The following is a 13150-nucleotide window of genomic DNA, read 5'->3' as shown; positions in this document are numbered from 1 at the left end:
ATTACTATTTTTAATTTGTCAATTTAAAATATTATTTTACAATTTTTAAATGTAACAATACTTGACAACCCTCCCACCATACTCTATTGATTCTTGGTGCAATGACAACATCTCTCCAATACTCGCATACTCGTAAAAAGCTTATTTAAATTTTTCTCACATATAATTGGCATATAAATAATTATATCTTAAAATCAAGATAATTTAATAATAATATCATCTCATATATTGTTATCTCTCCATATTTACCAGGTTTATAATATCATATATATTACTGTTTAAAGTTAACTCTTATTCAAACCATAAAAAGATATTACTTTCACTTGACATATATGACCGACTTAACTCTTACCATATATCTCGATCTTGAATTATTGAAAGATTATACTAATTCTTTAATTCCTTTTGTTTTCGAAATTTCATAGGGTTGAAAAAGACGGACTGTGACTAAGAGCGCTCAAAATATTTCCGTACGCTGAATAATGGAATCAAGCGACACACTCGTATCCCATCTTCCTAAAATTTGAACCATAGATCTGGAACCATGAGTTTTCTATCACACACTCCAATCCAGAACAATGGCCAACGATAAACGTGGAGCCATGAGCTTTGTGTCACTCAGTGCAATCCGAAATAATGGGCAACCATAAACCTGGAACCATGAGCTTTGTAGCACTCAGTCCAATTCAGAACAACGGTCTCCACTTGGACACATGCCTAACCCTACTGTAATAGCGGAGTAATATGAACCATGAGACCGAATAACCCCTCCCCATACAGAAGCGAATTATGAACATCAATGGGTCTGGAATATACAATTATACAAAACCGTTGGACAGTGAACAAACCCTCTCGGCAAAAAACGGCGCCGCGGGGTGTTGCCATCCATTCCTTTGAATCACAGCACTACCTACGCTTTCTTCTTCTTCTCCTGGGTTTTGTGTTTGAGTCTCTTCATTAAATAACAACCTGTCAACGTCTCCTCCTTCTGAAGGCGACAGCACGATCGGAGACAACAAAGGAATTGGGCTCCTGCAACATAACCCTATCGATTCCGGCGACAGCCTTTTCAACAGCAGTTTAGCCGGCGCCCGCTTCTGCAATCGGCGAAGAGGCCGCCGCTGGGTTTGAGAGACGCAGGGTCGAACCTCGGCCGCATCGTCGTCTTGTTTCTCCATCGATTCAAACGACCTTTCCTGCACAAATTGAAGTGCAGCGGCACCACCAGTTTGGCTTGCAGCCATTTCTCCTGACTTCCTAACGACAAAATAACCTTTGCCACCAGATCTGATTGCTTGCTGGAATTGATCATGAAGTCGCAGATGGCTTTATATAAAGTGGGATGTTGTAATGGATTGCAAAATATAATTGGTATCGGAAGGAAGCGATCCACGTCGAAGAAGTTCGTTCTAAGACTGTTCGTGTCTCGCGACTCTCGCCACGTCAATGTAGCATAGGTCTATATCATCAGGGTGCTACCACATGGCATCCACATGTGGCCCATATGGCGCTGCCACATAAACACAATGGGGATCCGCATCATCAATGGGTTCCTGTGTGGCATCCAAGTGGTCCCTATAAGGTCCCCATGGCACCACCACATCAACTCAGGAACGAGGCCCACTAGGTCCTACCATCATGTTTTGCAACATTTCGCCATTATATCTAGCTAACACCTAATCCAATGTTACCATAAAGTTTCACCCTCCACTACCCCTAGAACCCCAAATATTTGGATTCAATGCTTGTTTGAGGGCAATCTAACCCAGCGCCCATCTAAGCCTTCACAAGGGTGCAAACCCTCGTCAACCCTGGATCCTTGAATCATCAGATCCAACCATACTCATCTGAGCCTCCACAGGGGTGTGCACCCTTTGCCACCTTTGGATCTTGGATCCCTGAATCCATTCGCATGTAAATGTAAATTTCATCTGATAATGACCACATTTGGGCCTTCCTGTATGTTGATGATCCTTGCCACCACGGAATCATGAATGCCAAGATCCACTCTTTCTCAATGGTAAATCCAATCCCAAGCACATATGGGCCTTCTTGTATCGTGATGATAATTGTAACCGCCAGATCTCAAAAGCCCAAATTCGATCACATGTAAAGGTCATTTTGTCCCAACCACATCCAGGCCTTCCCATATGGTGATGATTCCTACCACCACTGAATATTGGGTGCTCGGATCCACTCTTGATCAATGGTAAATCTATTCCCGACCACATTTGAGCCTTCCTATATGGTGATGTTCCTTGCCACCATCAAATTATGAATGCTTGGATCCAATCTACTATATAAAATGGAAATTTGACCATGTAGTGAGCTGGCCTTCACATGAGAGAGATGGTTGTCACTACCACCAGATGGCTGGATCACCAGATTTCTAAAATGACTAAAGAAAATAGGAAACAAGGGGAATTTGGGGAAATTTCTTAAGGGAGATGGCACTTCTTGAATGCCAAATTTCTAAACGTGAAGGCCAAAATATGAACATAGATTCTCGAAAACACTGAACCCTATCCATAATAAGATAAAGGGGAACCAATAAGGCCTAAAATTGCACCAAATTCATAATAATAGGAAGACATGGTCCAAAACCAATTTACCCAAATTCAACACTACACAAGGTAAATTATGCTGGATAGTCCAACTATGATGATTGTTGCAAGATAGTTAACTACTTCAAGAAGAGAGGGCTCCTTCACTTCTTCAAGGAGACATATAATTTTATATGAGTGTACAAGAGGGCTCTATACCCTATTTTTAAACAACATGAATCTCCAAATACTAAGCTAGTTTCAATTCTCCATCAAAACAATAGTATGAGTATGCACAAACCATATATTTATCTCATCATTCTTGAATTATCTAATCACCAACATTAAATAGAGATTCATATAAACTCATATCATATGAGATAGCCTACAATTATGTGTATAGCACTGAATTTCCCAATTCTTCTTAAGAAATCAATGCTAGTAGAGTTAGGGTTAGATTTCTCTTTCTTGATAATTACTTGTAAATTATGTTGCCCTTTTTTACCTCTTTGTTATATTATATTTCATCAAGCAATCACCAAATTATGTGTGTATTAAGATCACAAAAACACAAGACACAAGATGTAGGCACTCTTCCAGGGAAAAACTCCTATCTAGGGGAAAACCCAGTCAAAATTTATTCCTTCAATAGTTTTCTTAAGAATCTTCAACCTAGACACAGACCTCCTCCAGCCACCAAGTCAGCTTCCTCTTCTAGCAACTTCAACCGAGAACTTCGACCTTGCAGCAACAACACTTCAACCTAGCAAATGGCAATAGCAGCACCAAAAAAATTTTTGACTTGACAAGAAAGACTTCGATCTCCTAAAGGGATCCACACTAGAGAGAGATAGATAGCCCAAAAATTTGATTTTCTCTTTTTCTTCTTCTTTCCCCAACTTCACACTCCCTGTAGCCTCCTTTCCTACTTCGCACTTTTCCGGCTCTTTCTTCTGGATATCGAACTTGGGTGAGAGAGACTGAATGCTCCAAATGAATTCAAACCTCTATGTATATAGCCTTCTAGTGAGGTCGAATTTCCCTTCTTGAAGTCGACTTGATCTCCTTGAGGGTGACTAGGTGTGGAGGGGAAAAATAACATATTTGAATCAATATTGTTTATTTTTACATGATTCAAAAGCCCAAGAAGTGTCTCTTTAAATGGAAAATGACTCTAATGACCCTGAATAAATCCTAGAATTCCTCAATGCAAACTTTGAACTAAAACATGATGACCCAAGCATGAAACCCATGCTTTAATAATTCATAATAATAATAATAAAATTATTTTCCATAAGTACATTTTATTGTGACCCAGATACACTTATATTGAAGATCGAACCTAGTTACATTCTTCAACAATTCCAATGCTTAATATCACTAAAATGTTATAAGATAATTGGTTAATCATGAGTAAATTTTATACCACCTATATTAAACACATCAAACAACGTACAATTCACTAAGATAGAAATAACCACATAGTTCAAGCATTCATTATGTAACACCCTCCTCCCACATCTACCCAAGCAACCATCCAACCAGGGTAAGCATGTGACGAGAAGTTACTATGGTATGAGTTTACCTCCTAAGTCACGTTAAGAAAGTTGAACCAATGGAAACACACCATAAAAAACTTCAACATTAGCAATAGGACCATTAGGAACCATCCCAACCTTTCTGCTAACCAGCCCTTGGGTCCCACTAAGTTTTTAATATTTTAAACCTATGGAAATTCCCATGCTATGGGCATGCCAATGTCCAGAGAGCTCTGGAAGCTCCCACAAGCCTACATGCCTACGTCCAGGGACTATTTCCAGCAAACGTGTGCCAGAGTCCGGGGAATTTAAGGCACTTTTCAACCCTAGAATTTTGACCACTGCCCAGAACTTGTTGTAACTTTGAGAATCCATTAAACACATGATGACAAAACTAATAAACCAAAGACTAACTCCAGGACTAGGCTTGACCATTCCCAACCAGGACTGACATGTTGTCAAACACTTGCCATCAATGCAACCGACGGGTGTAAATAATAGATCTAAGGATAGGGGTCTCATACTTATCTGAGATTCGTTATGAATCATTGTTTCCTTATCACATTAACTGCGATTTCATCCATTAGGCCATTGACACATGGTTCAACATGATGAGATCTATACATAGCCACTGTCATAATACATATTCATAACCAGCATAATAACAACTAAATTACCAAGGAAACAATAGCCATATAATCCACGCATAAACCTGTATAATACTCAGAGATAACAAAGAGAAATAACCTCATATTAATGATGCAAAAGTAAACCCAGTATGGGACTTCCATGTTCCACCCGAATGGTTGAGAAAATATTTCTTCAGCCATTCACTCCCATGCCATATTCCAAACATGAACGTGGGATCTCATAGAACACATCAATCTAGAACCATCCAGGGCTTCTAGAGGCCATCCACCTCAGCCCATCAAACAATGATTCCACCTCACAATCAGACATCACAAAACCATCATCAATTTGGTATATACCCAAGCCTTCCAGTGCTCCAAATTGTTTGTTCCAACCCAACATCTAGGACTAGTAACTCAAACCATGGCTTCTGTCAAGCTCCAAAGAATTTGTCCAACCAAGGCTTCAAGACTACTAACTCAACCCACAATTGTTGCCAAGCTCCAGAGAACTTGTCCAACCAAGGCTCTAAGACTAGTAACTCAACCCACTAAGGGATCCAGAGCGTTTGTCCAACCAAGGCTCCAGGACTAATAACCTAACCCAAGTTTTTATAGGGCTATAAAGCATTTGTCCAACCAAGGCTCCATGACTAATAACTCAACCCAATTTGTTACAGGGCTCCAAAGCATTTTTCTAACCAAGGCTCCAGGACTAATAACTCAACCCAAGTTGTTATAGGGCTTCCAAAGCGTTTTTCCAACCAAGGCTCCAGGAACTAATAACTTAACCCAAGCTGAAGGAAACATGAGAACCAACCACAAAAACAAATAAATAAACCCACAACACCATGGCTATCTAGGAACTGGAAAGGCTTGGGAAATCCATTGTCAATCTAGGAAATCTTCCCTGCCAATGATAGATAATTACCAATAAACCACATGCATATTCCATGCATGCCAAAATTATTGAGGAAACTATACATGCAAATCGATACTTGCAAGAAAAACCCACTGTAGTTGTTGATCCCAATGTCCTATTGCACTTTCTTACTCTTCCCTTACCTTCTTGCTCCAAAACTGCAAGTATGCCACACTCTCCAAGAGTCCTCCAAGAAAACTATAAGTATCCAAGAGTATGAGAGAAATAGAATAGAGGAGAGCTCCACCAAAATTAAACTGACCAAGCCTACACTTACCAAGCTTGCCAACTAATCCTCAAAATACTTTTTATCAACGAGGTCTCTATTTTCTCCAATTTCCATTATTTTCCTTCAATTTCCTCCTCACATGAAACCTGTGACCTTTCACCTTCCTTTTCTCCTAATTTCCATTATTTTCAAAATAAAATGACAATTAATGCCACTTTTCCTTTACCTTTTATATTTTCCTTAGCCGTAATAAACCGAATGAACACCCATTAGGATGTTTTTTCCCAACATTCAGCTTGGAATACATGTCCCATGACTATGGTCTTCTATACTTTTACATGAATTTTTAACTAGGGTTGTTACAAAATCCTCCCCCTTGGGGGAACACCATCCTTGGTGTTCAATGACACCTATAACTAGCAAGACCATTGAAAACCAAACATACTGCCCATGAAGCTTTATAACATAGCTCGTTGCAGTATTTACAATGACCATCTGCTAACACATGACAAACATATTGTTAACTGGAGATTTATAATACAACTCATTACGGTATTTACTATAATAACCACATATACACACATACACATTTGCTTCAACCAAAAAATAACCATACCGTCTATGGAGCTTTATTAACTAGCTCGATACAATATTTACAATTGTACATACATATATACATTTTTTTTACCAGTAAATAAATGCACTTGATGCCTGTATCAATCAAAAAGGGAATCCAGAGGCTCACACCTCCACCCTCAAAGGTAGTACTAGGATTCACCTCCTTCCTAGGAAGTCTAGAATCTAATGTCAAATTCAAAGTTGTATCGAATGTCCAACGCTGCAATCTTGTGTCACTTGTCCTCTCAGTGAATGGTTACAAACTCATCGTTTTAGGGAAAATTCCTAATGTGCATTTGATTCCATTTGGTAATTCTTATGAGAAAAAAATATATATATTCTCGACCTTCCCTTCTCTGCTACACAGTCACCCCCTTCTGTGCAGTCACACACCTTCCAAGTTCCACTGGCACCCCCATCTTGGGCAGTCCATCCCTTAGTAAGGCTTACTTGCATCGAATGATACAAAACCAAGGCATATCCCTTCCTCAAAACCATCATACCGGTCATAGCATGCTCATGGTAATCAATGGAGACTATTGGGTACCAATGTCCCACAATGGCCCTCCCCCAACATACTATTGTATTTTCTGATTCTTTTTGTTGTTGATGTTAATCCTTGCAATCAATTTCAACCACCCAATCAGGAATTTCCGTGATTCCTATACCAAGCACATAACTTCCATTAGATTTAAAATAAATTGAGATAATATTCATGTCATACCTCATTGATGACTCGTCAATAAGGTACACTTGCAATTTTGCTCACCTCCTTTCAAAATAAGTCAAACTAGCATCTTTGACCAAATCATCATGTATACACATATCACATTAGGTTAACTCAAAATACAACCACCATAGATCAAAATCATAAACCACAGGTAACCATCATAAACCAGAATCATAGATCACATTTAATCATCATAGACCAAAATCATAAGTATCATGCATAATAAAACTGAAATAAAATATTGATACTTATCCTTTAATCATTCCTTAGCTTCTACCTTTGTCTTTATTCCATATGCACTCCAGGTCAGTTGCCAAACCATACAAACACCCAATGCCTTCTCCTCAACCATGTGTACATACACAATGTACATCACAACATATACATCCACATACAACGTACGACACCACACAATGCATACACCTACATCTGACACACCACACAACAAATAGATGTATACCTAATGTACAACACCACACAATACATGTACCTACACCTAGCATACAACAAAAAACAATACATCTATTCCTGATGTACAACACCACACAATACATGTACCTAAACCTGGCGTACCACACATAGACCTACACCCAATGTACAACACAACACAAATACATACACAGAGCACAACATAATGAATGCATATGTCACGATACCATTGCTACATAATTCACGTGCATAGTACCACATGCCTGTAACAAAACATGTACGACATGCGCACAATACCACATGTACAACAATACCATATGTAAAACATGTACATAGTACCACATGTACACAACACACCTGCATGACATGTGCACAACATCACATGTACACAACACCACTTGAACAACATGTACACAATGCCACGTGTACATCGCACCACCAGTACAATGTGTACACAACACCACATGTACATAGTACCACATGCACGACATGTACACAACACCACATGTACATAGAACCACATGCACGACATGTACACAATAGCACCCGCACACAGTGCCACTTGTAAAACATGTACACATCACCACACGCACACAACACCACTTGTATAATCATGCACACAACACCACATGTACATAGCACCACATGTATAACATGCATACAATGCCACATGTACATAACACTGCATATCCAACATGTAAATAGCATCATCTTTACATAGCACTGCATATGCAACATGCACACAACACCATATGCATACAATGTCGCATATCCATCATGCACACAGTACGATATGTACACAACACCGCATATCCAACATGTACATAGCACCATCTATAGCCAACACTGCATATGCAACATTCACACAACACTATATGTACCACCATGTACATAACATAGCATAAACAACATGTACACACACTATATATACACAACACGGCATGCGCAAAACATCACATATGAAACATGTACAACATATACAACATATGCACAACAATAGTACCACACAACCAAAATCACATTGTCTCTACCAAGCAACCTTGCTTCCAGTATCTTATCCATGCTTGTCCCCACATGTCACAGACTACACCACTTCCATTTCGCTAATGTATCCATTGGTATAGCTTGCCCATAACATAGACAAAATATTTTCACATAATATCAACTCATAACCACATGATACTGACCTCATAGATTTTTCAGGGCTACTCCTCCCAATTCCTTCCTCGTAAGACCAGGAACCTCTTCATGTCATTCACCTACATAAGAAATCATTCCTCCTAAAGAATGATCCCCGGTGACCATGTTAGATAAAGACATACATACATACATGTATACATATAAACATCAACATAAAACAATCATGATTTTCGATGACCCTATCAGATCACAACGTACATGCATACATATATGCATATAAAAATTAGAATAAAATAATCATGATCCATGATGACCCTGTTAGGCATGACATACATACAAACATACATACATACATATGTACATATATAGACATCACCATAATCATGATCACAACATAATTACTAGATATCATAAGGTCAATGTTAAGAGAACTCCCTTTATTCATGCACAACATTGAGAGCAACAATTCCCAACATATCCAAGGCATATAGCACCTTAGATCCATTTACTTCACCTTTCTTGATTACCTGTCCCATGATTGTCCTCTCATCTTCCACTTACACCAGTGGACCCAACCATTCCAATTGGATGTCATGCTCTTGCCTTCAACTTACTTTATACATGCACCAACTTCATCTAAGTCTTACATTGCCTACTAAGGTCTAATATGGGCCTCCTAAGGAAATTATAAAATAATAGTGGAAATAATAAAATAAGATTAGATTACATCATCAAATTTTAGAGGGAAAATATATATATATATATATCTATATATATATATATATATATATATATATATATATATATTCAACTCGTATTTTCAACCTATCTCCCTATGTGTTTAGTGAAATTTTGAGTGGAAACACTAGTTGGATGCAAATTTTGATTCCTCATCCAAGGATGACCCATGTTGCACATTCTCGATAGACATTACTACACAAAAAATGAGAAATACATGAAAAATATTATTACTATCACATTTTTTCATGCATTTCACATCTTTTGTGTAGCATGGTCCATCAAAAGTATGCAACATGGGTACTCCTTGGATGAGGAATTGAATTTTGCATCCAACAAGTACTCCCACTCGAAATTTGAGTAAAACCTCAAGGAGACAAGTTGAAAATACGAGTTGAAAAAGTAGTTTTATTATTTTATTATATTTTAATATTTTTACCTTTTTACTCCAAAAATGGTGAATCATCCCCCATGGTTGAGATCATCAACTTAAATCCTATTGGTTCTTATAAAATTTATTTTGGTTGTAGGATTTTCTTTGGAGGCCCATTTTAGACCTCAAAATTCCCCTAATGATTCGGCTTGTTCTGAGCTCCACTAACTTTCCTCTTTCCCAACCAATTTCCAAGGCTCAAAACTTAAAAGGAAAACACAAGAAACAAACAAGAAGAAAACCATGAAAACCGATAACAATACAACATCACAAACAAGGTGGCATGATCATGCACTAGACATAACAAAACTGCAAATCTAATGTAAACGAATCAGAAAAGACCAAAAGCACAAGACTAATAACAGACACCATGACTCAATCCCCATGGTTCCTTGTGCTTCTAAAGGAAAGCTCAACCTGAGCCTTCTTCAAGATTTCATGTCAGTGTCTTTTCCATGCAATCCCCTGCATCATATTGCCATGAATGCATAAATGTCAGTGCATAAATAAACATAACAACATACTAGTTACCTTATCTTATTGTGTCAAGCACATTGCCTTGTAACTGAACACATCGATGCCATCTCTCAAGGGACTCCAATTCCCTTAACAGGTCTAGCTATAACTAGACACCAGTTGCTATACCTGTCAAATACATGTCCATGAACATATCACCTATCCACACAATTTTAGGCAAATCAGGGTTAAGAAGACTTCCTGTATGTAAAGCATGCATTCGATTGGAATTAAGGTTTCCAAAAATAGACAAAAGAATTATTTCCTAAATCCTTTCTTTTATCTTTTTACCTTGTTGCAATAGATTCTTACTATGCATTATTACATCACCCAACTGCTATTTATATAACACATCAACTATTACCCTGTCATGCTAATACCAAGCATGTTTCCTGCAACTCTTCACACATGTCAACCACACATTCCAAATATCAAGACAATCAAATCTATCAATTTGAAATCAAACTTTACCAAGACTAACAATCATGTCATAATCCATAGTCAACTCATATTCATTAGAAACAATACTACAAGTAAAATCAAACTTTACCAAGACTAACAATCATGCCATAATCCATAGTCAACTCATATTCATTAGAAACAATACTACAAGTATCACCTAGTACACTCAAGTACATATCAACTGTCTCGACACATATGTATTAGTACAATAATCTTAAAAAAAGATCATTAGAACACATACTCATATTATGCAATTCATCAAACAGTCAACCAACTTGAACATTCAATGTTAAATAAATAAACTAGATGACATAATAGACACCAAACACCCAAACACCAAATAGATGCATAATCTAACAGACAAGCACAAATTAGACAACATAAGTAAATTCATACCTTAATGTATCTTAGGGGAGGAGATCTTGTCTGCACAATCAATCCAGTTAGGATGATATTAACTCACAACATCATGGAAAAATTTTGGGGCGAATTTTCACCGTTAGGCGAAATTAAGGGGTTTTAAATTTTTAGTGGGTGAATATTTTGTATCATAGTGCATTTTTACAAATCGCCTCAAATTTATTTTATAAAAAAATTAGGTATGGAGGTTAGCTCACCTTATTTTAAGGGAGAAGGTAAAAAAGGTAAATTTAGCCCTTGAAATTAGGAGTTACACCCTTCCATTCGCCCTAATTTTCATGAATAGGTTTCATTTAAGTGAATCCTATGGGCCAAATACCATATTTATAAAAGAGGTATGGTAAATTAATAAAAATATAAATAAATGAGAGGTATGGTAAATAAACAAAACAAATTTTATATTTACTCCATAAGTCACCTTATATACATGCAAGGGTGTAAACAAATAAAAATATAAATAAAGTAGAGGTATGGTAAATAAATAAAACCTCTTTTTATATTTAGTCAATAACCCTCTTTCTATTTATGAAGGCTCAAAAAAGAGGTTTTATTTAAATGAATCCTATGGGCCAAATACCATATTTGTAAAAGAGGTATGGTAAATTAATATAAATAAACGAGAGGTATGGTAAATAAATAAAACATTTTTTTATATTTACTCCATAAGTCACCTTATATTTACGAACACTCAAAAAATGCGTTATATTTAGGTGAAACCTATGGGAAAAATACTATGGGCCAAATACCATGGGCTAGATTATTATTAATACCATGAAAAAAAACATTATTAACACTAATATTAGTATTAATAAAAATAAATTGGCACATGGTATTGACTCATGGTATTCACGTGGAATGTAGCCTATTTAAAGGGGGAATTAAACCAACATAGATCCATCTTTGCTCTGGATCTATTGAGCCCCGAGAGAGAGATCAAATATCGTGATATGAAAACTAGCATAGAGTGAAAAAATATTTGATCCCTCTCGGGGCTCGGTGGATCAAGAGTAAAAATGGATGTTGTAATTTAATGTATGTTAAACATTTTAACTTGGTTAAAATATAAAATAAAATAAAAATCAATTATTACTTTAATTAATTCTTATAAATTACTAATAGTAATTTTTAAGCTCTAGGTTTATGATAACCCATGGTATTCATGTGAACATAGACTATTTAAAGGGGAAATTCTATCATCTTAGATCCATCTTAATTCTGGGTCTACCAAGTGCTCAGAGGGATAAATAGATTTCATCCCTCTAAGAGTGGTAGATGTGGAGTTAAGATGGATAAAGGTTGGTTTTTATGATAATGAAGATATTAAATAGACTTAGGAAATTATATTGTAAAAACATCTTAAGGTGAATGGTTAAAGCTACATTTAGACACTTCACAAAATTTAGTAAAAAATACCTATATCTCCATTAATATTGGTTTTTCTAATCTAACAAAAAAAATTCAAAACAATGAAACCTTATCACTCTTTCCACATCACCCTTGCAGAAGATTTCCCGCCATTTTCCAAACATTCTCAATATGATATCTTCATGAAAAAGTTTAGGTACTGATGTTGGATTAGTTGTTTGAAAAATAAGTTGGTTTGTACAACCTTTCATCTCCTGTGCTATTCTTAGTTTTTCCTAATGATCTATAGGGGTTGGAGCCACTGCACCATATTTTCCTAAAAGGTGGAGATTGTTCACCAAAAAAGAAATTAATCTACATGTTACAACGCTGTTAAAAAATGCGAGACATATGAGGGTTGTGAATTATGCTAATAAGCCATTTAGATTGGGAGAGACG

The 13150-nt window shown here is 36.8% G+C and overlaps 1 protein-coding gene across 1 annotated transcript in view; it reads right to left on the bottom strand.

The window, feature by feature from the left end:
* Nucleotides 1–818: 818 nt before the first annotated feature.
* The window catches only part of LOC149149484 (uncharacterized), a 39891-nt gene continuing 27559 nt past the window's right edge, over nt 819–13150 (bottom strand). Inside the window, exon 2 of the mRNA XM_089442496.1 lies at nt 819–1298. Within this exon, the coding sequence (XP_089298622.1) occupies nt 819–1298 (480 nt within the window). The remainder of the gene's footprint in view (nt 1299–13150) is intronic.

Source organism: Pinus tabuliformis, chromosome 9 (assembly GCF_031772625.1).
Source record: "Pinus tabuliformis cultivar Carrire ecotype Pingquan chromosome 9, CPIR1, whole genome shotgun sequence".
Lineage (NCBI taxonomy): Eukaryota > Viridiplantae > Streptophyta > Pinopsida > Pinales > Pinaceae > Pinus > Pinus tabuliformis.
This window is presented reverse-complemented; position numbering and strand designations above follow the sequence as displayed.